General features: G+C 29.7%; 2 protein-coding genes and 1 long non-coding RNA gene across 3 annotated transcripts in view; 1 reads left to right on the top strand and 2 right to left on the bottom strand.

The window, feature by feature from the left end:
• The window catches only part of LOC129919828 (uncharacterized), a 50,462-nt gene extending 35,477 nt beyond the window's left edge, over positions 1-14,985 (bottom strand). Inside the window, exons 1-2 of the long non-coding RNA XR_008773120.1 lie at positions 14,887-14,985; positions 14,752-14,822 (exon numbers count right to left, since the gene is read on the bottom strand). This is a non-coding gene — a long non-coding RNA (uncharacterized LOC129919828). The remainder of the gene's footprint in view (positions 1-14,751; positions 14,823-14,886) is intronic.
• The window catches only part of LOC129919626 (uncharacterized), an 88,749-nt gene extending 69,455 nt beyond the window's left edge, over positions 1-19,294 (top strand). Inside the window, exon 2 of the mRNA XM_056000585.1 lies at positions 18,607-19,294. Within this exon, the coding sequence (XP_055856560.1) occupies positions 18,607-18,621 (15 nt within the window). The 3' untranslated portion in view covers positions 18,622-19,294. The remainder of the gene's footprint in view (positions 1-18,606) is intronic.
• LOC129919640 (potassium channel subfamily T member 2) overlaps positions 1-26,857 on the bottom strand; it is a 485,782-nt gene that overhangs the window by 398,888 nt on the left and 60,037 nt on the right. Inside the window, exon 2 of the mRNA XM_056000636.1 lies at positions 20,657-21,208. Within this exon, the coding sequence (XP_055856611.1) occupies positions 20,657-20,874 (218 nt within the window). The 5' untranslated portion in view covers positions 20,875-21,208. The remainder of the gene's footprint in view (positions 1-20,656; positions 21,209-26,857) is intronic.

The following is a 26,857-nucleotide window of genomic DNA, read 5'->3' as shown; positions in this document are numbered from 1 at the left end:
CTATTCATGGCTGGATTGTAAAATATTCTGTAACACAAGAAAAAATGTTGAAAAATGATTATCGCACAAAAAAAGTAGTCTGCAGTTTCTGCCGTAGTTTTATTTCTCTATTTTCTACAAAAAAAATTCTTTTTGCAATTGCTTAGAGTTCTTTGCTATCTCTCTATGATTGTGACACATATTTGCTCAATGCTTATTCCTTGGCTCACAACACTATTTCTTACTCAACTTTTTTATTCGAATATACTACAAACAATACAGTAAAAGTAATGCTCACTAAATTCTCCAACTTTGACATGTTTCCAACCGCAAATCGTATTGCAAAATAAAATGTTCTATAACAAAACAAGAGAGAAATAGCTCAAACTATCATACTTCTTTATTATATGAGTGCTATAGCAAAAAAAAAAAACAAAAACAAAAAAACTTTCATACAATAAATTTGAAACGAAATCCATTTCCAATATTTCCACAGGGCTTTCAGGGAATGACATGACTTTTATTTTTGTTCAATCCATTGCTAAGTGGGAAATGTATATCCCGAATACGTCTACGTCCTACATCGATTATCCTCCATTTGCTACTCTTTTACTTTGTTTTTTTTTCCAGTCATGTGCTCATCGTAAAAATAAAAAAGAAAAAAAAACAAACGTTTTTGTAACAAAATATTCGTGAAAATGTATTTTTCGTCTCTTGTTAAATAAAAACATGAAGACAGCAAAAAAAAAAAAAAAAACAAATGTCTATCCTAACCAATAAACTAAGAAACTATTCGACTCTATTTGATGATAAGAAAAAAAAAAAATAAATAAAATGCAAAAATAAATTTCCCAAACGTTTAATATGGCAAAGTCTTCAACAAAGCCATTGAAGTGGCAGATAACTTGATAAAGTGGGTTGTTCAACTTAAATAAAAGGATAAATAGAGAACAGAGCCATTTAAGGTAAAATGTTAAAGATGAATTCAGTCAAGCGTAAAAGAATATTTTGAAAATTTCGAAAAGTGGATAGAAGCATTTTTAAGGATAACGATTTTACTTAGGACTATTTGGAAAAATAAAAAAAAAAATTTGAATAAACCATGTGAATATGATTATATGCTATTTTTAAGATAAAAGAATATCAAAATGCTATCATACCATCTCTATTGGAGCCTACGTATAAGTAGATAGAAGGGTCTGATGCCTTTTTTGAATTAGAGTATTTTGCATACACAGTGCCGGATTAGCCTCAAGGCAAACTAGGCAGCTGCCTAGGGGCCCCACTTCAGCTAGGGGCCCCTCACCCTGACAACGAACAAACAAAATTTCTTGGAAAAGTATCTTCAATAAAAAACAGCATTACATTGTATTTGAAAAAATAAGAAAAAAGAACAACAAAAAAAAAAAGAAGAATAAAAAAACTTTTGCAAATCATAAAAACATTAGCCCCGTTCCATTGGAGGTGGTTAGTCATGAGTAGATCTAGTACCTACTATAAATAACACAATCTTCTACTCGCGGAGATAGGAATGTGTAGTTGTTGAACTAGATTTCTACTCACGAGTAAACTACCACCTTCAATATAACAGGGCTATTGTATATATGTATGTATGCATGTGTTTATAATGAATTATGACTCCCATCCCATCCTGTAGGGCCCAACCCAGCGATGCCAGATTGAGGGATTTTTTTTCGGGATTTTTGATTAGGGAAAACGGAAAAATCAACCCAGAAAATGGGAATACAGTCAGCTCAAAATATATCACGTTTTAATAAAAAAGTTCTTTTTACAAAATCAAAATTCATCATATTCATAAAACAAATTAAAAAAAAATACTTCTTCACATGTGCTCCAACCTTAATATTTAAACTGTAAATCTCTTCTTAAAAAAAAAAAAATATTAATATTACTTGTGTATTCGAATATAATTCCAACGACATCGAACCACAGTTTAGTAACGAGGTGGTGCCATTCAAGATCTTCATGTTGCAATCAGATACGTCAGAAAATGTGAGATTGTGCACGCAGAGAAGTTACTCAAATTGATATTAGATTTAATCAAATCACGGAATTGGTTTGTATATCATTTTTTAGATAACTTTATTGTTAATAAATCTTACCTATGTCATTTTTTGTTTATTTGAACAACAATGTAGCTATTCAATAAAAACGATACCAATCTCTCTTCCAAGATGGCGGCTGCTCCCGACCTCCTATCATCCAAACAAATTAACTTTTATGATAAGGACAACCTGTGTTTCGCATGAAAAAAATATTGTAACGTGAAAAAATCTGATTTCATGCCCATATTTTGACTAATTTGCCTGGGCTATAATAATAGAATCAAAATTAAAACTTTTTGGCATGATTTCTCTCTCCAGTTTTATAATGAAACCGTAATGCCGACTTATCACGAGTCGATTTTCGCCGTGCGGCGAAGCTGTTCGGCGTCAGTCGAGTCGTGTGAAGGTAAGCCGCACGCGACTAAAGTGATAATCCCCATACTACTTTAGCCGTGAGACATATCATGTGGCTAAAACCGACTCGTGAAAAATCATCATATTAATATTTTCTAATAACTTATCGTTAATCGAAGTTATCTGTGAAGCATCAAGTTGCTTTAATGTTGAAATATCGCTGCAATATTTATTATAGTTATTACAAAACTTTTAGTTTACGTTTATAAAATGACATGATAGGACACAGATTATAGCCGATTAGTCTTTAGTAAGTTACCTACACAAATTTCTATTTTAACTTAAAAAGAGCTTATGATATTGAAAAACCATCGGAAAAGGGCCCAAAAATTACTGTGCCTAGGGGCCCATGACATGGTTAATCCGGCACTGTGCATACATTTAGGAACTTGAAACAGAAAGAATATCAAACATTAAATACGTATGTCTGTTTGTAAGTGCTTTTGAAAAATAGATGACAAGAATAGAATATTAGGTATGTCGCGTCACCATTGTTACAGTTCAAGGCATCAAGAAAGCTCTATTCCAATGTTAAAATGAATGTTATGCAAAGACAATATGATCCTCTCGAAAGACTTGATGAATAAAAAAAATGGCTAATAATGACAAATCCCTTCCCCCCCCCCCCCCCCCCAACCCCGTGCTTCCCCACAATCGTTATTTGTGTTGTTAAAAGCAAAACTCACTAAAAGTTGGACCAATTTTTGTATATTCTTTTTCTTTAAAAATTTTACTATTCCAAAGAAGGAATTTATGAAGAGAAAGAAATTTTTAAAAATGTGGCCGATAAACATGATTAATTTTTACGTATTTTAATTTCAGAACTCATTAAGCAATTGAAAAAAAAACTATTCAAAATTTTTAATGAAACAAAACAAAAAGTTGTCCTTAATTTATTCCAAAAAAAGCAATGAAAGAGATGCCAGACAATTCTTTTTGCAAGTTGAATAATTTTTTTCTTGAATAATGACTTTCGCGGCAGTAGAAAGATGAAATGTGAGTTCTAACAGCAGTTGTTATTTCAGAATCAACGGGTTTAGCCCTGTTTCCTCCTCGTCGCTCTCTTGGGATGCCCATTTCATGCCCATATAATAATAATTGCTTTCCAACCACAGGCAAACTTTGTGGAGTTTTGCAAAAACGAGCCATTTTGTTGAGTTTTGGAAAAACCTTCAATAATTTTTTTGAGTTTTGCAAAAACCTCCAGTAATTTTGTTGAGTTTTGAAAAAACGCTCGATTTTAAATATTTTTTTAAATTAAAACTGTTCACTTTTTTAACATTTTTATTTTGTCATCTTGTGCGCCTGGTCGTGCCAAAAATTTCGATACCAATAACTCATTTTCGCAAAAAATGCGTTTGTTGAGTTTTGAAAAAACGCTCCTCAATTGTAAACAGACATCGAAAAAAATCGCAATTTTTTAATGTTTTTAAAATATGTTATCATGAATAGTTTTCAATTCGCTTTGTTTAAATCATTTAAAATCACATATTTGTGACATATTTAAAATGAAATACCTACCAAATTTTTAACAAGAAACAACTGTACCTACTTAATACTTAGATTGGAGTGCGAAATGCTTTACCTTATAGTCTCCAATATAATTTTTAAGCCAAATTTTAAGTTTTATAATCAAAATATTACGTTTCTCGCATAAATTCAAAAATTTGCACAGAAAATTGAGAATTGAAGGCTGATTTAAAAAGTTTTTTATTTCTTTTAAACGGTGTAGCTATTAATTAAACTTTAATTCCAAAAAAAAAAAATATGTAAAAGTGTTATTTACATGATTGTGTTAAGATTTCCTATTTTAAAGGGCAAATAACTTCTTCAATTTATGGTTAGGATTTTTTTTATCAAAATGACAAAAAAAAAGTTTTATACAAAATGCACAATTTGATTTGAGCACACCTGAGAGAAATTTTGGCTTTATTTTTAGACTATTAACTTTGAAATTTTTGTATCAATGATTTTTTTTTTAATTTCCTAAGTTAAGTTAAAATCATTATAAAATGTAACGTATACGCCCGAGTGTATTTTTTAAAAACAATTTTCACACCTGAACTTAACAAAAACCAAAATTCGAAAAATAAAGAAAATTACGAAGGCATGTACAAAGCAGAATACCAATTAATACAAAAAAAAAACAATGCTTCCACTCAGCATCAATTTTCTACATTACACAATTTTTAACATTTTAAATTGTCAATATTTAAATAATTATCCTACATAAAAAATTATACATCGCAAAATCAACGGTTTTTAAGTACGTAAAATAAATAGTTTTGCCCATCTCCGTTCGAGAACTTACGTTTAGTAAAAATAATATTTTTTTACAATTTTCCTTTAAAAATTATTGCATTGTCCACATTACCCTTCTATTCCACACAACCCAAATTTGTTCTATTTTCTGAAAGCACTTATATATTTCTGTATTCTTTGAACAAGTCAAAGCAGTCGTTACTATTAGAACAAGCCGAAAATTAATTTTTTTTTTTTTTTGAAATTGAAAAATAGTATTTTTGAAATGTTGTTTTTTACAGTGCAGGTACAAGTACATATTTATCATCCTACATGAAAATGCTATTAAATTTTTGTTTATTCATTCTCAACACGAAACATGAATTTGTCTCTATAGGCTATTGATTATGTCATTTAGAAAGGAACTAAGACGTTCACGGGTTTTTATTGCAGGAATCGTTCAATGGGTTATAAAAGAACATAAAACCGCGGAGTGCTATTAAATGAGAGGGTGGAAACTGAAGATAGGGGTGTAAAAGCCCCCTTTTTGGTTTTTTCAATATATCTCGTAAACCGAGCAAAATTTTAGTATATTGCTCTCAAAACTTTTTGTAGAGAATTGAATTTCCTATTAGAATAATGTTTTCTAAAAATTGAAAAAAAAAATTTCCATACCAAAATAGTCAAAACAATCATAAAAAAAATATCAAAAAAATCGATTTTTTGAGTTTTTTTGCTTTTTTAGTTGTACATTTTTTTTGGGTTGAGATAGACATAAACATTGCTCCAAAGAAAAAAAGAAGATTAAATTTCCTTCAAAACCCTGTACTCACTAAATTTTTTCATTGAAAATTAACCGAAGTATGGCCATTTTAATCTATCTTTTTTTCGCATTTTTAGTTTTACTCAAGTAAAACAGAAACATTTTATTTTAAAATGAAGTTATTTTAATCAATTGTTTTTGAAATACCCGTTTTCAAAGTCAAAACTTGTGAAAAAAAAGTTTAAAAAGCACATTGAGTACAATTTTCATAAAGACTGTGGACTTCAATACGAAATTGATCGACAAAGTAAACTGCCTTAATTGATTTCTTATCAAATCATGAAAATCATAATGTTCCTATGCCCTTTAGTTTTTGAGAATATTGAAAAATAGACAAAATACTTTCATTATTGGAATCACTCGTTTATTTCAAAAACAATTGATTAAAATAACTTCATTTTAAAATTAATATTAAGTTTATAATTCTAGCTTTTGAAAAAAGTATCAATCAAAACTGTGAGTGTTGCCGTTGTTTTTTAATAATTTTTTTTTATTTTAAGTATTTTTTTTAGAAAATTGCCCCTCCCGCCAAAACGGGGGGACATAGATCCCCCCTCCCATAGTAAACAATGATTGTATTTAACCCCTCTACAAAATCTCATTATCAGTTTTTGGTGCTTAAGTTATCGTACTTTCCCCTAAAATGTTTCTGTTTTACTTGAGTAAAACTAAAAATGCGAAAAAAAGATAGATTAAAATGGCCATACTTCGGTTAATTTTCAATGAAAAAATTTAGTGAGTACAGGGTTTTGAAGGAAATTTAATCTTCTTTTTTTCTTTGGAGCAATGTTTATGTCTATCTCAACCCAAAAAAAATGTACAACTAAAAAAGCAAAAAAACTCAAAAAATCGATTTTTTTGATATTTTTTTTATGATTGTTTCGACTATTTTGGTATGGAAATTTTTTTTTTCAATTTTTAGAAAACATTATTCTAATAGGAAATTCAATTTTCTACAAAAATCTTTGAGAGCAATATACTAAAATTTTGCTCGGTTTATGAGATATATTGAAAAAACCAAAAAGGGGGCTTTTACACCCCTATCTTCAGTTTCCACCCTCTCATTTAATAGCACTCCGCGGTTTTATGTTCTTTTATAACCCATTGAACGATTCCTGCAATAAAAACCCGTGAACGTCTTAGTTCCTTATTGCCCTGTTTTTTTCGACATAATCAATAGCCTACTAGAGGATGTTGAATATTTACTTGATATTTTCCAAAACCTAATCATTCTAAAAATGTTTATCCTCTTCGTCGTCCAACTACTCTTTTTGCCTAAAATATTTCAACATAGACACGTTTATGTTGAGTAATTTCTCAATTCATTTACCTTTTCAAAATGATTCTACTTTGCTTTGCGTTTAGAAAATCGATAGATACATTGAAATGTAACTAATCACTTCTGTAACCTTTTAGCAGATTTTAAGTATCTTACTCTTATAATTTTATGAATTTGAAATTTTTGAAAGTATTTTAAATGCAAAACAACCAATCTCAATTTGAATTTGGATGGTTTTCTAAGTGTGAGTTATGAGAGGATACTTTAAATGTGAAATTTTAGGAACAGAAATATAGTTATCCCAAAATATATTGTAAGGGTTTATGAATATTGAAGAAATTCTGTAGATGATTCAAATACCTATACGAGTATGTAGGTCGAGAGAGATACATTTTATGGTTTTGTACATTTTTTTTTAACATTGGCAGTGAAAATACCTTGCCGAATGCCTTTTGGGAATTTTGTAATTTATTTCAACCCATATAAGCAGCTGCTAGTGATTGGAGAAGGTGAATTTTTATTGGTTTTTATGTCATAAAAAATATTTGAAATTTATGTGCAGTTGAATATTTAATTTGCAATAAATTGGTAGAATTTAAAAGAAAACTAAAATCAGGTGAACATAATAAATTTTTATCAAGTACAGAATCTACATTATCAAAAATTTAAGTTTTAATTTCAAGTCCAAGGAAAAAAAATCACGAATTTTATAGGCGGGATGAAAAATTAGACCATCAAAAACTTGAAAAAAGCTTTTACTTTATATTTACCTGTGTAATAAATATTCCTTAAAAATTGCTGACACATTTCATAATTGCATCTTGTTTTGCGGTAAGCCGTAAATACAGTAATTTAAAACGTCAAAGATTTATTACACAAAGTGGAGATTTGTATAATGTACGTTTGTATATCTTATTTACCACCCAAAAACGAAATCAAAAAATAAAATTAAACTTTTTAGTTAAACATTTGACGTACAGTAGCGAGCTAAAAAAATGCAAACAATAAAAAAATATGCATTTTTTTGCTCGTCTAAAAACGCATATTTAGGTAGACTTTTGACCAAATAATGGTTTTGGAGTAAAATATTCCACAAATTGACTCTGTTTAATGAAAATAAAACAGTTTCAATATGCCAAATTTGGTAACTTAGTTCTTTTTCAAAACTCTTTAAACCTCTTTCGTTTGCATTTTTTTTGCTCGCTACTGTATATAACAAATCCTGTTTCAGTTCTCTAACAACGAATACTATCTCAACCAAAACAAGCATATATTTTGCTTCTCCCAGTACAATGACATTGATTTATTGTCGTTCCGCTTTTGATTCCTGTCTTTTCTTAGGAATAAATATTTTACCTCAGTAAAAGGGCCAAGCCAAAAACAAAATAATAGATACGAATAGCAAGTAGGTGCACATGAAAGTGTTTAGCATTATCCTGTTTCCTAGTGTATACTGACATTTTCAAGTAAATTCTTCGTTAAGCATGAAGAAAGGAGGACTTTCTTGAACCTTGTTCAAATTGAACATAAAGATGAATGGACAATTGTAAGATCAAGGACACGATTCACTTGATTTAATTTTTACCATCAAGAAAGTAAAAGTAAAACAAGTTTAATTGAACCAGATGGACTTTGCAAACTGTTATTCAATTAATATTCATCTAACGAGTCTAACGAACAATAATATAACTTAGATAAGTTTAAGACTAATAAATCAAATGAAAAAAAAAAAAATGTTTTGGTAGGTAAACACATAAATGAAACAAACTTGTGAAAATGTTCAACATAAAAAGAAAAAAGAAAAAAATAATAATGGATGAAGTTGGAAACGTTTTTCTTAAATTAATGGTTATTTGTAAATAAGATAAAGCATAACATCTCTTAACTTAAATTGAATGTGAGGGGCTAATTGATATATCTTTTGTTTTCTTGTAATCCTCTTTAAGTACAAGGTGAAAGATAAAAATCATTCTTGTTTATCACCTATCATTATTTAATATAAATAAATATAGCATTTCATGTAGGCCAGTTAAAAATGCATGCTTCATAAGTCAATAAATTTTGTGGTAAATGTTTTTTTTTTTTCAGTTGAATCATTGCCAAAAAAATCGAGTTGTAGGTGGTCTTTTGTGAGGTAAGATAAAATGGTTTTTGAACAAAAACATTATGAAAATTTGGCAGGAGACATTTTCTGGCAATTTGAAATCTAACACCTCGTATTAAACTAGTTGAATATGTGATAATCTTACATCAATATTTCATTTGGGTTTTTGTATGTCAACAAAAACTAAGCATTTAAAGAGGCAAACAAAAAGCAGTAATTTGGAAATGAATTTGAGCTTTTTGTAATGTTATCGCTGACTGAGAATTGTCTACCAGTGATATGTGTTTTATTTCAAATAAAATATTAGGAAAAATCTAAATTTTAAGTAGTTTATAAAAAACTCGTAGCAGAATATTTTGATAAAAATGGTCGTATTGGAGTGTAAGAAAAAGTCTTGGAGAATCAATTTTCCTGCTATATGAACCGAATTACAGGTTTTTGCGGTTCCAATATTTTGCATGAACTAAATTATTTCAATGAATTCTCTAAAACAATTTTGATACCTATCAATTTTTTTTTTTTTTAAATATTTTACATGAATTTTAAAAATCAAGAAAAAAAAATTTTTTTTTTGTTTTTCGTTAAAAATTGGATTTTTTCGGAAAAAAAAGTAAAAAATTGAAATTTAAAAACAACCTTGCCTGAGGAAAACTTCTATATTTAGGACTGATTTTTCAATCTTAACCATTTCGAATCCAGCGTTACTCTCGTGTAACATAATATATTAAAAAATTCGTAAAAAATATTCCATTAAAAATTTTTTTAGGTTTCGATGGCTTAATTGAAAGTTATTAATGTCTTGTTACTGGATTAGTTCATAAAGTTGGTCAAATACCATACTTAAAATTTTTTTTTATCAAAAAAGGGACTGAAATTCAAATTTTTTTTATTTTGTTGCTGAAAGTTTTTTTTGACCATATATCATAACTTTGAAAAAAATGATAAGAAATGTAAATCCAGAAAGTGTTTTGTTTTTTATCTTAGAAGATAAAATTATTAAATAAAAAATTATTTTTTTGGTGGGCATAGACAGTGTATGTAACTTACATGTAACATGAGAGTAGCACATTGGTTTTGTTATTTATTATTTGGGAAAATATCTTTATCTTTATGGTATTAATTGTCGTGTTTTTGACACGAAAATACTGAAAAAAAAATTTTTAATATTGATTTTCATAGTTTGGGTTCGAAAAGGTTAAGTTAGAGTATCAGATGAATAAAGCCAATGTAGAAAAAAAAAAACGTTTATTAGTAGGAAAAGCCTTAATTCGGGGTTACCTCGCTAGTGAGAAATAATTGGCTCTAAATTTCTGTCTTTGCCGTATTTTTACATATTTTTTCGAGTAAATTTAATATTATTGTTTCGAATGTCATACTTTAATGTAACACTGGTTTTAATAAATTATTTTTAACTGTGTCGTTATAAAAAAAAAAACAGAAAAACTTCTACCACTTCGGCTGGGGACAAGCGTCAATTTCAACTTTGAAAAGTTTCACAATAAGATATTTTAAATTAAAATCTCTTTTTTTGAAAAATCTTAAAAAATTAGTGGGACAGTGGGGTACTAAATTAAACTTAGTTTATTAGGTAATCAAAATAAAATATAAAAAAAAAATATTTTTTTTTTAACTTTTTTCTATATATTTTTTCAGCCTTAATGGCAAATTTTTGGCAAAAATGGTTTCCAAGAATTTCATATTTTGTCAATTTTGTAGAAATCGATTAATTTGTTAAATATAGTTTTAAGTACAAGTGCTCCTGTCAATGGTGGGAGCTTGCCTTTAAAGAGTTGATTTCGTTCAATTTTTGTGCATGTTGTTTTGATATTGACTCTTATGAAAAGTTATGACATCCATAAAGAGATTGATATACATAACACTTTGAATCAAAGAAGAATAAAAGTGCATTTCATCAAATATCTCAATACCAGTGCAATCCCTACTTTGAAAGTCGAAATGAGTCGTGTCTTCAATAAACCATTATTGGGAACAATTTTTTTACATTTCATACATTGCATACTATAAATTACCTTTCTCTTGAAGCAAATGCTTCTAAAGAAGGGTTAAAAATTCAAATATGATATGATTCGAACTTTTCACAATGAAAAAATTTGGCGTAAATACTTTAGATGCATTATTTGCATTACAAAGTTAAATGTCAAACTCTACTACTGTACCATTGTTTACCAAGGAAATTTTGATCTCAAAAAAATTTTTTCTCAAAAATTTTGATCTCTACAGATATGCTAAAAAATAAAACTAATTTTGTTTAAGTTGCAGAATTCCGAATCATTTTTTTTTTAATCTGGGTAGCTCAATACTGGTTCTTAAGTGCTGCTAGCCATCCTATAATAATACTTCAGAATAAAAGAATTTGCATTAAGTTTGTTTGTCTATAAAAAAAAATTCCACATAAACCAAAGTGAACTTTCTAATGTTAGCGGTTATCAATGATTTAATAGCCAAATAAACTGATTACACTGTGCAAGTCGAAATTCTTGACAGGCGCGCGAATAACTGTTTCCCTATTTCGGACCCGAGAAATCCATTGGCATCATTAGTTTTTCGATTTATCGGTACGACTTCGAAATCGAAATTTTTTACATTGTTTATCGTTTTTTCGCTGTTTTTGATCTCTTTTGCACAAATACATTGCATGTTTTCCATTAAAAATTAATTTAACTGCTAATTTAGTGTTGGTTAAACTTCGACAGTCTATCGATATAATCGATAACAAAAAAAAATCGAGTACATCGATACTTCACAAAACTATCGATAGTTGCAATACTTCCAAATTATTTTACCACAAGGCTACCGATATTATCGATAGCTTTGAAATTAATTAAACACAATTTGAACTACAAGTTAAGTTTTCGTTTGACATTGAATGTAAACAACGAATTAACATAGTGTTTGGTAGGTATCGATAGTTTCCATTGTCGATTGTATCGATAGCTTTAAGAAAAAACTATCGATAATATCGGTAGCCTTGTGGTAAAATAATTTGGAAGTATCGAAACTATCGATAGTTTTGGCGTGATAATTGTTTGTTATCGATGCTATCGATAGACTGTCGAAGTTTAACCAACACTAAAATAACAGTTAAATTAATTTTTAATAGAAAACATGCAATGTATTTGTGCAAAAGAGAACAAAAACAGCGAAAAAAAACATAAACAATGTAAAAAATTTCGATTTTTTTTTAATTAAAAAAAAAAAAAATCACTAAATTTTCAAATAAATTGTTCAAAATTGTTTATAATGTCTTTCTACTGGTAGCAAATAACGTTTGAGCAGAATAGTTAGCAATATAAACATTGTTTTTGATTGAAAAATGACTAAAAACAGTGGAAAATTCTCAAAATAATTGAAAAAACTTTCAAAAAAATTTTTGTTCGAAGTCGTACCGATAAATCGAAAAACTAATGACGCCAATCGATTTCTCGGGTCCGAAATAGGGCGAAACAGTCAATCGCGCACCTGTCTCAAAAAATTTTTTCAAAAAACTTGCACAGTGTTATTGTTGACTTAAATGATATAATTGTTACGGAGTCGAAATATGTATTACATGTTGGATTTTAGGATGTCAGAATCCTTCAAAAGATTATAAAACTTTTATATTACAAAGGCTGTACTATACGGAACCTAATGATGCTATTTTTACCTGAAATAGCTTTTCTTCCAAAATGCTTAATTGACATGATAGCTTCCATGTTAAATTTTATCGGAATCGGTGAATCTATAAAAAAAAAAGGTCTTTAAACCAACCTTTTTTAGAGTGAAAGTAAAAATTTGATTGTTGCTGATAATTTGCTTATCTTTGTCCTTTTGGAAAAGGCCTTATCAAAAATTCTTTTATGTAAAACTATTTTAAGGTTTTTAAAAGATTCCTATGAATGTTCTTAAGGTTTTTTTCTTTTTTACGCTTTGCTATATTACCTTTGGGAAAATAATAAAAAAAAAGAAGGTTTTAGGTACCTACCTATGTATAATATAAACGAAACGGATATGAATATAATGTTTACATTAACACAATAACACTACCCTAGAGACTAGCTTAAGTATCTAAAAGGGATTTTGTCTCTTCACATCGATAAGAGAGAAAAAAAAAACTCAAAGAGCTTACCAAAAATGGATTTGCAGAAAGGATTTCAACTTGATATATTATGATAATATTCGCATAGAGAAGAAAATTTTCCCTTTCTTTAAAATGTTTCCCAAATATGTCAATTCTGTATAACTGTAGAGTTTTTGTGTATAAGGATTAAGCTGGTATAAACACGCGGAGAGATCACATTTGTCAAAAAGGATGTTGAAATTGTCTTCTATATTTATTTTGTCAAAAGAAAATAAGAAATGGTAAAATGTGATGTAAGTACTTAATGCGGGTAAAATTATCAACAACAAAAAAGGAAAGCGAACTTGAGCCATCTGAATCACAGATACGAAAAATAAAAGCAACTGCGAATTGAAATTCTGAAACAATTTGAAAGAAGGTCAAATAATGCAATTAAAATTAAAGGGCTGACAAACAAAAAAAGTAAATCTGATAGAGCATCGTTTTTTTGATAAGCGAATACACGTACAAATAGCCGCTAAATTTTTCCATAATTAAGAAATTTCAATGATTGCTATACATGGGGGAAAGAATGTACCTATGCAGACGACCTGGTTGTAATGGTGATGGGGAATTGTCCTTAGCGAAAACATGAAGGAAAGTAAGCAACTACACAGGGAAAAAACAACCTAAAATTAAACGGATTTCTGTATGTTTTTTTGCCAATATGACTGCCGCACACTGGGGCCTACTATATGGGAGGGATACCCAAAAGTCCATTTCTCAAATTATAACTTTTACTTTTTTTTTTGTTTTATTTCATGAGTATATGTTCTTCCCTATCTATTTCTAAGCTTTATATCATCAATTAAGCACAACAGCTGAAAAAGTGAAGCATCAAAGTGCAAAGTTTGATACCATTGATTTCATCCAGTTTTAGTGGTTAATCATGGATATAATTTTTTTCTTCGTATAAAGTGAAAATAAAAATAACTAAAAATTATCAGCTATGGGCCAAGGTTAGTAGAGTTCACTGAAGTGCTTGTTAAAATTATACTTTATAAAATATCAAGGATATTTGAGGCTAAAGTCGGAGGTCTTTTTTCGAGAAATTATCGATTTTCTTGGAAATGCGCAGGAGGCTTTTACTTTTGAGTTCAGTTTTATATTAAGAGTACCCCTATGCATTATAAACCGGCAATAGTTTTAAAAGAACCTTGCGCATTTCCAAGAAAATCGATAATTTCTCGAAAAAAGACCTCCGACTTTAGCCTCAAATATCTCTGATATTTTATAAAGTATAATTTTAACAAACACTTCAGTGAACTCTACTAACCTTGGCCCATAGCTGATAATTTTTAGTTATTTTTATTTTCACTTTATACGAAGAAAAAAATTATATCCATGATTAACCACTAAAACTGGATGAAATCAATGGTATCAAACTTTGCACTTTGATGCTTCACTTTTTCAGCTGTTGTGCTTAATTGATGATATAAAGCTTAGAAAAAGATAGGGAAGAACATATACTCATGAAATAAAACAAAAAAAAACGTAAAAGTTATAATTTGAGAAATGGACTTTTGGGTATCCCTCCCATATAGTAGGCCCCAATGTGTGCCGTCTTAAATTAAGCTGAAATCCACTTAATTCAAGATAGAAATCTTCTTTTTTTTATGATGATAAAATAATAATTGAGCCGAAAAAATGGGGTACTACTTCCACCAAAAATTACAAAACTATATACATACATCATCAAACATCAATAGTTCTTAAAAAAAAACTTACCAATGCTTTGAAATTATTATTATCATCCAAGATTTTTCATTATTTTCCAAAAACTAAAAAAGCCACACGCACTAAAAAAAGGGACACCGATATAAAGAAAGACAACATTTTACGACTTCAAAATTCAAACTTAACGAAAGAATTAACACTTTTGCCATTAAAAACCAAAAACAAAACTAAATTTAATTGAGCATTTTTTCAATCAAAATTTAAATTGATTTCAAATTTTCTGTTTTCAAAAATTGACAGAAAAAACTTTGTTGTATTTCAATAAAAAAAAAAAAAAACGATTTATGAAACACTTTACAATACTTGATTAAAAGAAAAACAAAAAGTACTTGAAATTAAACCGAACTTCAAATTTGAATTTAAGGAATTTTATATGACGGCTTACCCAAACAGAAAATTATACCGTTGCACTAAAGACTAAATAATTATGGCGGCACCAACATAATAAAGAATATTCACACCGATTTGTGCTGTTTTTTTTTTTTTTAATACACTTTTTTAGCTAAGTTATATTAAAATATTATGATTTCACAATTTTATTAAACGATATAAGGACTTTGTGTAGATAAAGAGGAGGTAAAGAGGTTGGATACTACAGAAGGCTGTGGTATTTTTTCAACTTAACATATGACATGATTTAATTTTATTTTTCAAGTTCTAGATGAAAGAGGACATTGTATTACTAAACCAAAAAGTTATAGTCATTTTTATGATCCAACAAAGAAAACAAAGTTAAGAAGAGATTCTGCCATAAAACTTTTTATAGACTATAGTTTAGTGAAAATTTGTCACACTGCCATAAAATAAAAAAAAACATCTACATAAATTTTTTTTTCGGTTAAGACGACTTGCTTCGTAGACAATAGTAATCCTATAGGTCAAAAAATTTAATCGCAAGTAAACAAGTTAATGCCTAGGGACCAACAAAAAACTACTTCATTAAAAAATAATTGATTTTTTTTTTTATTTTTATAAGCATGAATCTTGAACCAAAGCATCACGTTTGCACCAGAAATATTTTAGTTGCAAAAGCATCACGGGTAAATGAATTTATAGACCAGTGGCAATCAGGTTTTCAGAGGGCAAAAGTTGAAAACAAAAAATTGGGGGAAAATGGGTGGGTGGGTGAAAAAGTGGGGTGGGTGTCAAAAATCGCGTTTTTTTACGATTTCTGTCAAAAGTCCTATCGAAAAAAGTTAAATGCAAAAGTTGTAGATAATAAAATTGTCTACAACTTTTACTCAAACCATTTTTTTATCTAACCTCAAGAATATTGAAAAAAAATGCAAAAATACGATTTTTGGATTTAACAAAACTTGGTTAAAAGTTACTTTGTTATGTTTTCTATCTATATAAAATATTTTTTGAGAAAAAAATTAATTTTTGGATTTTGACGAATTTAATTTGAAAAAAACGCCTATTTTTCAATCAAAAAAGTTACCGAAAACATTTTTGATTTTTGAAAAGTTTGGAATGCAGTTATTTAGATTAAAAGCTTTTATTTAAGATTGTGTGGGAAAACTATACTTTTGTCTAAGAAAATATTGATAAAAGATGAAAAAAAAAAACAAAAACACGATTTTTAAGATCGATTTTTGCGTAAATGACAGTAATATTGGCGAGAAATTATTTTCTATAGAAACCAAATTATACTTTTCTAATGGCCTTTGGCCTTCTCAATTTGAATCTAACATTAGAACGAGACAATTTTTTTTTTTGAAGTTTGAACGTCCAAAACACTATTTTTCTGATGTTTTGGTTAGGTAATGTCTCAAAAACGTGATTTGATAGAATTTTTCTGACTTCGGATTCGAGCTCAGCGCATAAAAAACCATTTGAAAAATGTACTTTGATTTCTATAAAAAAAACTTTTTGACAAATCGAACATGGCATTCGATTTTTTCTGCCCTATTTGATTTCACTAGTCAAAAAGTTTTTTTATAGAAATCAAAGTATATTTTTCTAATGTTTTTTTTTGCCCTGAGATCGAATCCGAAGTCAGAAAAATTCTATCACATTGCATTTTTGACATATTACCATGTCAAAACATCACAAACAGTGTTTTGGACGTTCAAAATTCAATATCTCAAAAACTTTGCACGTTAGAGCTATTCTAATGCTAGATTCAAATTGAGAAGGTCAAATGCCATTAGAAAAGTATAATTTGGTTTATTTGTCAAAATTAATATCATTTACGCAAAAATCGATCTTAAAAATCGTGTTTTTGTTTTTTTTTTTTTCAACTTTTTTCAATATTTTCTTAGACAAAAGTATAGTTTTTCCACACAATCTTAAATAAAAGCTTTTAATCTAAATAACGGCATTCCAAACTTTTCAAAATCCAAAAATTAATTTTTTGTTCAAAAAAACATTTTAAATAGATAGAAATAATAACAAAGTAATTTTTAACCAAGTTTTGTTAAATTCAACCATTTTTGTTAAAGATCTTCTTCTTCCTTTTTCTCGGCGCTGTTATGATCTCGATGTCGAGGGGATCATAACCTTCCCACGTTACTGCTTCACACTAGTGATCCGCCTGTGGGGTTCGCCGGGTTGACCTCAGAAATCGGCGGCAAGCCTCCCGGTTTTGTATTGTTCCGTTTCTGAGGCCAACTGAATGCTGGTGTTTTTGCATTTGCTTGTACCAGGAGTTTTTAGGCATACCTTTCTTATTATTTCGTGTTGGAACGTTGTATGATATTGCTTTTTTGACGGGGTTCTCAGGATCTCTCCTTTGAACATGGCAATACCAACTGAGTCGGTCGTGTTCAATTTTTTGGGAGATGGTATTTTTAACATGAAGGCTTCCTCGGATCTTCGTACTTCTAATTCTATCAACCTTTGTTACTCCTGCTGTCATGCGAAGCATCTTCATCTCAGCTGCCGTTAACTTACTCTCATACTTTTTGTACATTGTCCAACATTGTGAACCGTATGTGAGTGCTGGACGCACAACTGCGGTGTAGAGCCTTCCTTTCAGCTTAGGGGGCATTTTTCGATCACAGAAGATAGCAGAATTTTCCCGCCACTTCATCCACCCTACGCTTACGCGATGATTGATATCGTCATCACAAGTACCTTCGTTATTTATCATAGACCCCAGATATTTAAACTTTTCACACTTGGGAAGCACTACACCATTCAAATAAATGTCAGGAATAGGCCTGTGTGGATCAGAAAATGGGCAGCATAGGTATTCTGTCTTTTTCGTGCTTATGCGGTACCCACTACCTTCTAGAACATCCACCCATACATTAAGTGCTCGTTTTGTTAAAGATAAAAATACAAAATTTAAAAAATCGTATTTTTGCATTTTTTTCAATATTTTTGAGGTTATATAAAAAAATGGTTTGAGTAAAAGTTGTAGACACTTTTATTATCTACAACTTTTGCATTTAACTTTTTTCGATAGGACGTCTACTTTTGACAGAAATAGTAAAAAAACACGATTTTTGACACCCACCCCACTTTTTCGCCCACCTACCCCCTTTCCCCCAATTTGTTTGTGGGTACTTTATTTTTCCCCTTTCATATAGCATTTATCCTAAATTTTCCCACCACACATATGCTGCTAATGTTTTTTTTTTTAATTTCAAAAATTATTGGCACTGGTCTATTAGCCCAAATGTTAACAAGATTGTAAGTATTCAACTGCTAACAATGAAAAAAATACTGAACTTGAAAACATCTCCTCATTTGCCAAAATTTATTTAAACCAAAATTCATTAAAAAAATATTATTTTCTGAGATTGAGGTGTAAATATAATTTCAAATCATTTTCTGTGTTTTTCAGCATTCATTTATTAATCTTAAAGGTTTAAAACGCAAAATTTTTTTCATATGTAGGGTAGGATGGTATAAGAGTGCGCGGTTGATAAGAGTGCGCAAGGCCATTTTCTACGGTTTGAAAGGGAATATAAGACTGAATGCACTTATTTTGGAAAGATCTAAATGAGTTTGATCTGCTGTCAAAATTTCATGCAAATATGTTTGTAAACAGAGGTGCTAGTTAAGTTTAAGTTTTTTAGCACTTTTTTTCCAATATTTCTTGCCAAACAAATTAAATTTTCCGCTTAACAACAAAAAATAACAATAAACAAAGTATGGGACATTAAAAAGTCGACAAAAAGAAACATTTGAGGAACACGTAAGACTGGTCATAAAGTGCATTCTGAAATATATATATATTCTTCGATTACATGTCTGAGCGTGTAAGAGTGCGCACCATGATGATGTATAAGAGTGCGCGGGTTATAAGAGCAGTGAATGCTATCCAAGGCTTCAAAATAACTGGCATTTGTCCATATACCAGCAAACAGCAGCTAGAAAAAGCAATTCCAACCAAAAAGAAACCAAATAAAAGTTTTACAAAAAACAAGCGAATGAGAGTAACTAGGAAATATTGAAATTTTCTCGGAACCATTAATCGAAGACTAAATTGATTGTTCCTCGTGCAAGGAGTGATGGGTTGAAAAATACTATGTTTATTTAAAGATAGGCAATTTTATTTGCGACTTTTGTGCGAACTTACACCTGTGCGCAGCTGCGCACTCTTACAAACTAAGCCGCGCACTCTTACACAATAGGATGTATAAGAGTGCGCAAATTTCGTAATGTGGTATTTTGTTTATAACTTTTGAATTAATACATTTTTGTTACCAGTTTTAAGTTTTTTTTCGTTGCTTTGATTATAAACTAAAAACTATATATAAAAAAAATAGTTAAATTCTTTTTGTTATTGTTTTATTTGGTATTTTGTCTAAAATGCGCACTCTTATACCACCTTACCCTACATAATTAAAAAAAAAACTAAATTTTTTCCCAAATTTCGTAAAAGAGCCTCCATTCTGATTTTATTTGTTAAATTATTATTTTCAATTTGTCCCCACAACTTAAAGTAAATAATTTATCTGCAACCAAATAGATTCGTAAATTACAACTTTTAACCGGTGACTTTCTAGATTAACAAAAATTTACGGAATTTTCATTTCGATTAGAAAAAGTTTGCCCAAAAAACTTTATCTCTTAAATCCAAATCAGCTTTAAATATTTTCACATCACACACCAAAGTCCTTTCGAGCAAAAAAAAATCCCTTCAATTTGACAAAAAAACAAAAACTTTCCTCAACGTTACTAAGAATATTCCTTGAAATCGATTTTTCCATCCTATTTCACGCAATGACTATGTCTTCATTGCCAAAGTTCATGTCATTTCCGCAAACTTATACAAAACTGTGACCCAAATAATTTCACTTTTCCTTAAGCTGATTTAAGTATTCAATGAAATCCCATGGATTCTTCGTTTCGTGTAGACCGATCCTATTTTTACTTCATCCATATCGTGAGCTCTCAAATACAAAAAGGCTATATAAATCTTTAGGGTAAGAAAAAAAAATTATAAAAAAAAAAATATTCTTCTCTTGACCTAACTCAAGGACTTTGGCACAATATCAAAAACTATAAATTGCTTGCGCCATTGTTGACTTTGGGTATATTCTTGTCGCTGTGTCTCTCCCATTTACCCGCCCATATTTAACTCCAAGGCATCCTCTTGAGAGGCTTTTTCACGTCAGAAAAGAACCGAAGCCTGGTGGCAGTAAACAAATACAAACGGTTCGTGAAATGGATACAGGCACTAAGAAAGCAACACACAAAAACATCTTCAAGGAAACGAGATAAAATTATTTTATTTTCACTTTTTTGGTGCGATGTGATGCGATACGGTGCGAATGCACAAAACAGAACTCATTCCATATACACAAAACAGTAATTATAATTTAACGTATATTTATGAGTATTTTATTTTTGAACAGTAGAAAAACCTTCGCCGTTAATTTCCCCTGGGCTGTAAAAATGTAATTAAAAATATTTTTTTCTTTTTTTAAATAAATCATACCGTTCATCCAGACGCATGCTACTCCTGCTAATGTCGCTCCATGCGGACATAGAACGTGGTCGCTGGAAAAATCGTGATCCTCGTCTTGATGATGGTACATTATTATTAGCTGATTCGGGTTGGAAGTTAACATTTCGACTGGCCCGGGATTGGGCGGTTGATCCAGTATCGTCAGACATACCAAGTGCACTGTAGCTGACTTCGAACTTATTACTCATTGCGCGGCGTTATTCTGTTGAAAAACATAACCGCTCTTGACACCGGATATCCGTATGGTCGTATAAAGTAATTATATTTGCCCGGCGACCCGACTATGCGACTCGACGAGAAGACGGTGCACGGTCACACGACAAAAGTATTTCTGTTTCCAATCGTTTTTTATTTTTTTTTATGGTTCAATTAATTTTTTTTTTTTAATGAAAAGATAAAAAAGGAAATCCGAATTTTTTTTTTTATATTTTTTGTTTTCTATCTGTTTTTTGCAGATTTTCCAAAAGTGCAGTGATTCTCACATGACTGATGCTGAAACTGATGGTCGCATCCAATTAGACCCTAGATGCATTGAAATAAAATAAATATCAAATAGAGTAATCAAATGTACAAATACATGAAGAAAAACACGAGTTACACAAAAGTTGAACAAACACACACACAGCAACCAACACATACGACTTTGGTATGTTTTGGTGTATATTTCTTAAAGGAGACCGTCTAGGAACGTCAATTTTGATTCCATTTGTATTTGTTGAAAATTATATTGTTTGTTGACATATCTACATGGATCATAAGTTATCGATGAAAACCAGTGGCGTAGATGTAATTATTTTATTTTACTAACTTGTTCTTGAAACTAAAACTTTTTCTCTAGACATAGGTAAACAAGTTTTTAATTATTTCAAGTAGTTTATCATCATTAAAATCACGAACTGTGCAAAGTGCTGCGTGAAAAAAATAAAGTAATTAGCTCTAAGACAGACTACCTTCATTACCTTGATAAATAAAAAACACTGTCAGGTTTTTGATATGTCTTTAATCACAGCTTATTCGCTGAGACATGCTTAAGGCTTCTTGTTGTAAGAGTCGTGACTCTTTTTGAAAATCAAACAAGTGGGAAGTTTCTTTTTTTTTTAATTTAAATCATGACTTCAAGTCATCCTTTATACAAATATGTACTTGTACATATAAGCAGACAGGTCACTTTATAGTTTGTATAATCAAAGATAATAATTCTATAATCTTTGGTATAGTTTACTAATTGACCTAACAAACATTGTTTTAGTTAATATGTAATAGTTCTCAAAAAAAGTAGCAAATATGAATATACCATATAACCTTATGAAGCTTTAAATGATTGACTATGTAATATTTATTACATAATTAACCTAAAAATTATTTGATTTGATGTTGTAAAATTCTAAATAAATTTTAAGTTGCACTATAATAGGTACGGTGACCACATTTCTAGGAGCGAAACCCGAGAAAAATACAAAAACATTGGTTTTTCAAAAAAAAAAAAAAATTCTAATAAAATTAGTTTTCATAATTTTTCCTAATTTTTCTATAAAGATTCCTTAAACGATTTAAGGTTGAAATTTTCGTTGAAATCTTTTAAGTCGTTAACGAGAAAGACAGAAATCAAGAAAACAGTTTCATCGTAAATACTGTTAGTAACTTCTAAAAAATATTTTTTTTTAATCAAAACTGTGTTTTAACATTTTAATTTTAACTTTTAATATGTCATTAAAAGTTTTGAAATTTAACTTGGTTCTTTCCTCTTTCATATTTTGTTCATTATTCTGGTGTAGCTTTTCAACCTGACAAACACAAGCTGGAACTAAATAATTGACAAAAATTTTTAAAAACTAATGATTTTATTCGAAGCACTGTTTTCTTGTTTTCCGTAAAAAGTAGGGAAAAGTACAGGACAATCACGGGACAAATTACAAAATACGGGACACTTATACGTCCGGGTTTCTCAAAAAAAAAAAAAATTAGGATAAGCTATAGAAATACGGGACAGTCCCGGGTGAACCGGGACGGATGGTCACCGTAACACCGGACAAGTATGTATATCGGTTTCGTGTCGAAAAAAAATTTGAGGTTTTAATCAAAACGAACATTACAATGATGGAGAATTCCGAAAAAGTATGTGCATAGGTCTCGCAATTCCGTCCGTGCGTCTGTGCGTCCATCTGTACACATTTGCACAGCCTAAACGCATGGACGGCTTTTCTTCAAATTTGGTACAGATGATTTTTATAGAATTCTGAAAGTAGTTTTTTTTTTTTTTAAATCTCACTTATTTTTAGTTTGTCTCAAAACTTTTTTTTCTGCGGACAACCGTTTCTCCACAATTTTGCATCAAACACAATTTCCTTCGTTTTTTAAGTTGTTTTTTACATTTTCATATAATTTAAGTAAAAAAAAAAACACGTTAATGAGTATTAATTTTTTGTGCTTTTTACTAAAGCCCAGTTTATTTTCATAAAAAAAAATAAGTTTTATTTCATAAAAAAGGCTACTGAAATTAATTTAAAAAAAATAAACAAACTGAGTGAATTAAAAAAAAAATAATTTTTAAATACAAAATTAATTTAAATGAATTAAAACTTTTTCTGAGATTTATCTATTTGCTCTTTTCTTAACCACAATAGCTTTTTTATAAAATAAAACTTATTTTTTTTATGAAAATAAACTGGGCTTTAGTAAAAAGCACAAAAAAATAATACTCATTAACGTGTTTTTTTTTACTTAAATTATATGAAAATGTAAAAAACAACTTAAAAAACGAAGGAAATTGTGTTTGATGCAAAATTGTGGAAAAACGGTTGTACGCAGAAAAAAAAGTTTTGAGACAAACTAAAACTCTAATAAATTCTTGATTGGTTGTAAAAAAAATCTTTCGAATAAAACGTAGTTTGGCAAAGATAAGGCCAGTTAAAGGACAAGAGAGCAAAAATCATAAAAACCGTGGTAACTCGAAAACGGGACGAAAACGAGAAAATTACCTCTTAAGTTTTTTGACTTAAAATGACCTCAGGAATCCTGTATAGAGATATAGACCAGTGCCAATAATTTTTGAAATTATTAGCAGCATATGAATGGTGGACAAATTTCGAATAAATGATATAAATGAAAGGGGAAACAAAAATTGCCCACAAACAAATTGGGGGCGAAAAAGTGGAGTGGGTGTCAAAAATCGTGATTTTTTACGATATCTGTCAAAAGTAGACCTCCTATCGAAAAAAGTTAAATGCAAAAGTTGTTGATAGTAAAAGTGTCTACAACTTTTACTGCAACCATTTTTTTTAAATAACCTCAAAAATATTGAGAAAAATGCAAAAATACGATTTTTTTTATTTTTATCTTTTACAAAAATGGTTGGAGTTTAACAGAACTTGGTTAAAAATTTCTTTGTCATGTTTTCTATCTATTTAAAATGTTTTTTGAGCAAAAAATTAATTTTTGAATATTTGACGAATTTAATTTGAAAAATAGCCTATTTTTTAATCAAAAAAGTTACAGAAAAAGTTTTTGATTTTTGAAAAGTTTGGAATGCAGTTAGGTATTTAGATTAAAACTTTTTATTTCAGATTATGAAGAAAAACTATCCTTTTGTTTTGAAAAACATTGAGAAAAATTGAAAAAAAAAAACGATTTTTAAGAACGATTTTTCCGTAAATGACAGTAATATTGGCGAGAGATATTTTTACATAGAAACCAAATTATTCTTCTCTAATGATCTTCTTAATGATCATCTTAATTGGAATCTAGCATTAGAATAGCTCTAACGTGTAAAGTTTTTGATATATTGAATATTGAACTTCCAAAAACACTATTTTTGTGATGTTTTGGCATTTTAATATCTCAAAAACGTAATGTAATAGATTTTTTCTGACTTCGGATTCAAGCTCAACGCACAAAAAAAAACATACAAAAATATACTTCGATTTCTATTAAAAAAAACTTTTTACCTAGTGAAATCGAATAGGGCAGAAAAAATCGAATGCCCTGTTCGATTTCACTAGTCAAAAAGTTTTTTTTTTTATAGAAATCAAAGTGAATTATTCACTTATGGATTTTCGGCTACATATTTTTTAATGACAGAAAAAATAAAATGCACGACTGGGTCGCAAGTACTTGCTCTTATTGTAAAAGAAACTTTAATGTTAAAGCTTTTCATTTAAAAAATTTCAAAAGTAGATACATAGTAGGGTGTGTCACTTTTGTATGGCCGAAAAAAGTTCTCTAATTTTTCAATGTAATATTGGTCAGAAGTTGTATTAGGGTCTGAGGTCTAAAAATATGTTAAAAAAAATTATAATATCGTCCGTCTCTGGCTCGCTCAAACCGGTTGAAGTTGTTAGGAAAAAAAACGAGTTTATATGAAAAAATGATTTTTTTTCCTTCGCTTATTTACTTAGTGTTCAATTTCAACAAATATAAGCTTTAAAGTTTCTTGGAATTATCTTTCATGAGAAAGCCTTAAAATATTTAATATATTTTTTTTTTGTATCCAAATAGCGAAATTAGTCAATCTATTTAAGAATGAGACAATTAAAAACTCCTCTGGAGAATGGACGACAAGTAAGAGGTTACTACCTTTATTCATGCTAACTTTTGACAGTAAACAAAGTGTCGAGGAGATTCATAAAGTAAGATCAATCTTGGGCATAGCTGTTAAATAAATATGATTTAAAATCATGAAAAAATATAAACCAGCATAAAAGTGTTCATATATGCGTTTCGCCCCGATGTAATGGTTGGGCTCATCAGAAGATGACCATTACACCTTGTCTTGACGCATATTTTCCCGAATAAATCGAGATTCCATATAATCCGAGCTGCATAAAGCAACTGCGAATTATATAGTTGCTACAAGTCTTCAAAGAAGATAAATTGTAGCTATTTTTATTGCCTTGCTATGGCATTGGAGAAATATTTGACTGTTAACAGTCGAATTGTTTTTTCCTGAACACCGTTTATTTTAATTTTTTTATATTTATATTTTTTCATGATTTTAAATCATATTTATTTAAAATAAACGGTGTTCAGGAAAAAACAATTCGACTGTTAACAGTCAAATATTTCTCCAATAGCTGTTAAAATTGAACCACTCCGAAAATCTAAAGTTGTTCCGCAGTGCAAACGTTGCCAAGCTTTTGGTCATACCCAAAAATACTGCAACCGCGAGTTTGCTTGTGTAAAGTGCGAAGGAAAACATGCAACTAAAAATTGTCCGATGAGCAAAGATCAGAAAGCAAAATGTGTGAACTGCCAGGGTAATCACCCGGCAAGCTATAGAGGCTGCCCAGTTGCCAAAAAATTCCAAGAGTTCAGAAGCAAAAATACATCTGCTAGAGACAAACCCAGAAACACAGTAAATACCGATTTAACTGCTGAAAACAATACTAAGAATGAACCGCCTAAAAAAGCTGTTCAAAGTAAAAGCGATGAAAATAAAGCCTATTCTCAGATTCTAAAAAATGTGCGGAAGAATGAAGAGACTTCCATAAAAGAAATGCTACACCTCATTCTTCAAAGAATTGATAAACAGGATTTGAATATCAAACAGTGAAGCGAAAAAGTCGCTCTTAAAAAACAATGATGGACAGAACACTTAAAATCGCTACATGGAATGCAAACGGTCTTTTACAACACTTATCCGAATTAAAAATCTTTTTAGATCTAGAACATATAGACATTTGCTTGGTGTCCGAAACTCACTTCTCCAATGGGCAAAGTCTAGATAATGTAATAGAAAACTATTCATGTTACCACGCTCCACATCCAGCTGACAAGGCAAGAGGTGGATCGGCGATTCTTATAAAAGAAAGCTTAAAACATTATGAAGAAACCAAGCTTACTAATGAAAATATGCAAGTAACAACTATTAGTATTGGTATGAAAAAGAAAGAGTTTAAGATAGCAGCTATATACTGCCCATAAAGGCGCTCCCCAACAGAAGATGACTATACAGATCTATTAAATCTTTTTGGGCATAACTTTCTTGTTGGTGGAGACTTCAATGCGAAACACACCCATTGGGGTTCAAGACTTATATCAACAAAAGGCAGAAGTAATAGAAAAAAGTAATCCAAAGCTTGTAAATAAGAAAACAAACTGGAGTGATTTTAGAGAAAGGCTTTTAAGTTTTATAAATTTAAGATCTCCCATGGATACAATCGAGCAAATTGACCA

The sequence above is a fragment of the Episyrphus balteatus genome, chromosome 1 (genome assembly GCF_945859705.1).
Source record: "Episyrphus balteatus chromosome 1, idEpiBalt1.1, whole genome shotgun sequence".
Classification (NCBI taxonomy): Eukaryota; Metazoa; Arthropoda; class Insecta; order Diptera; family Syrphidae; genus Episyrphus; species Episyrphus balteatus.
The sequence above is the reverse complement of the archived record's forward strand: the minus strand, read 5'-3'. Positions and strand labels throughout refer to the sequence as shown.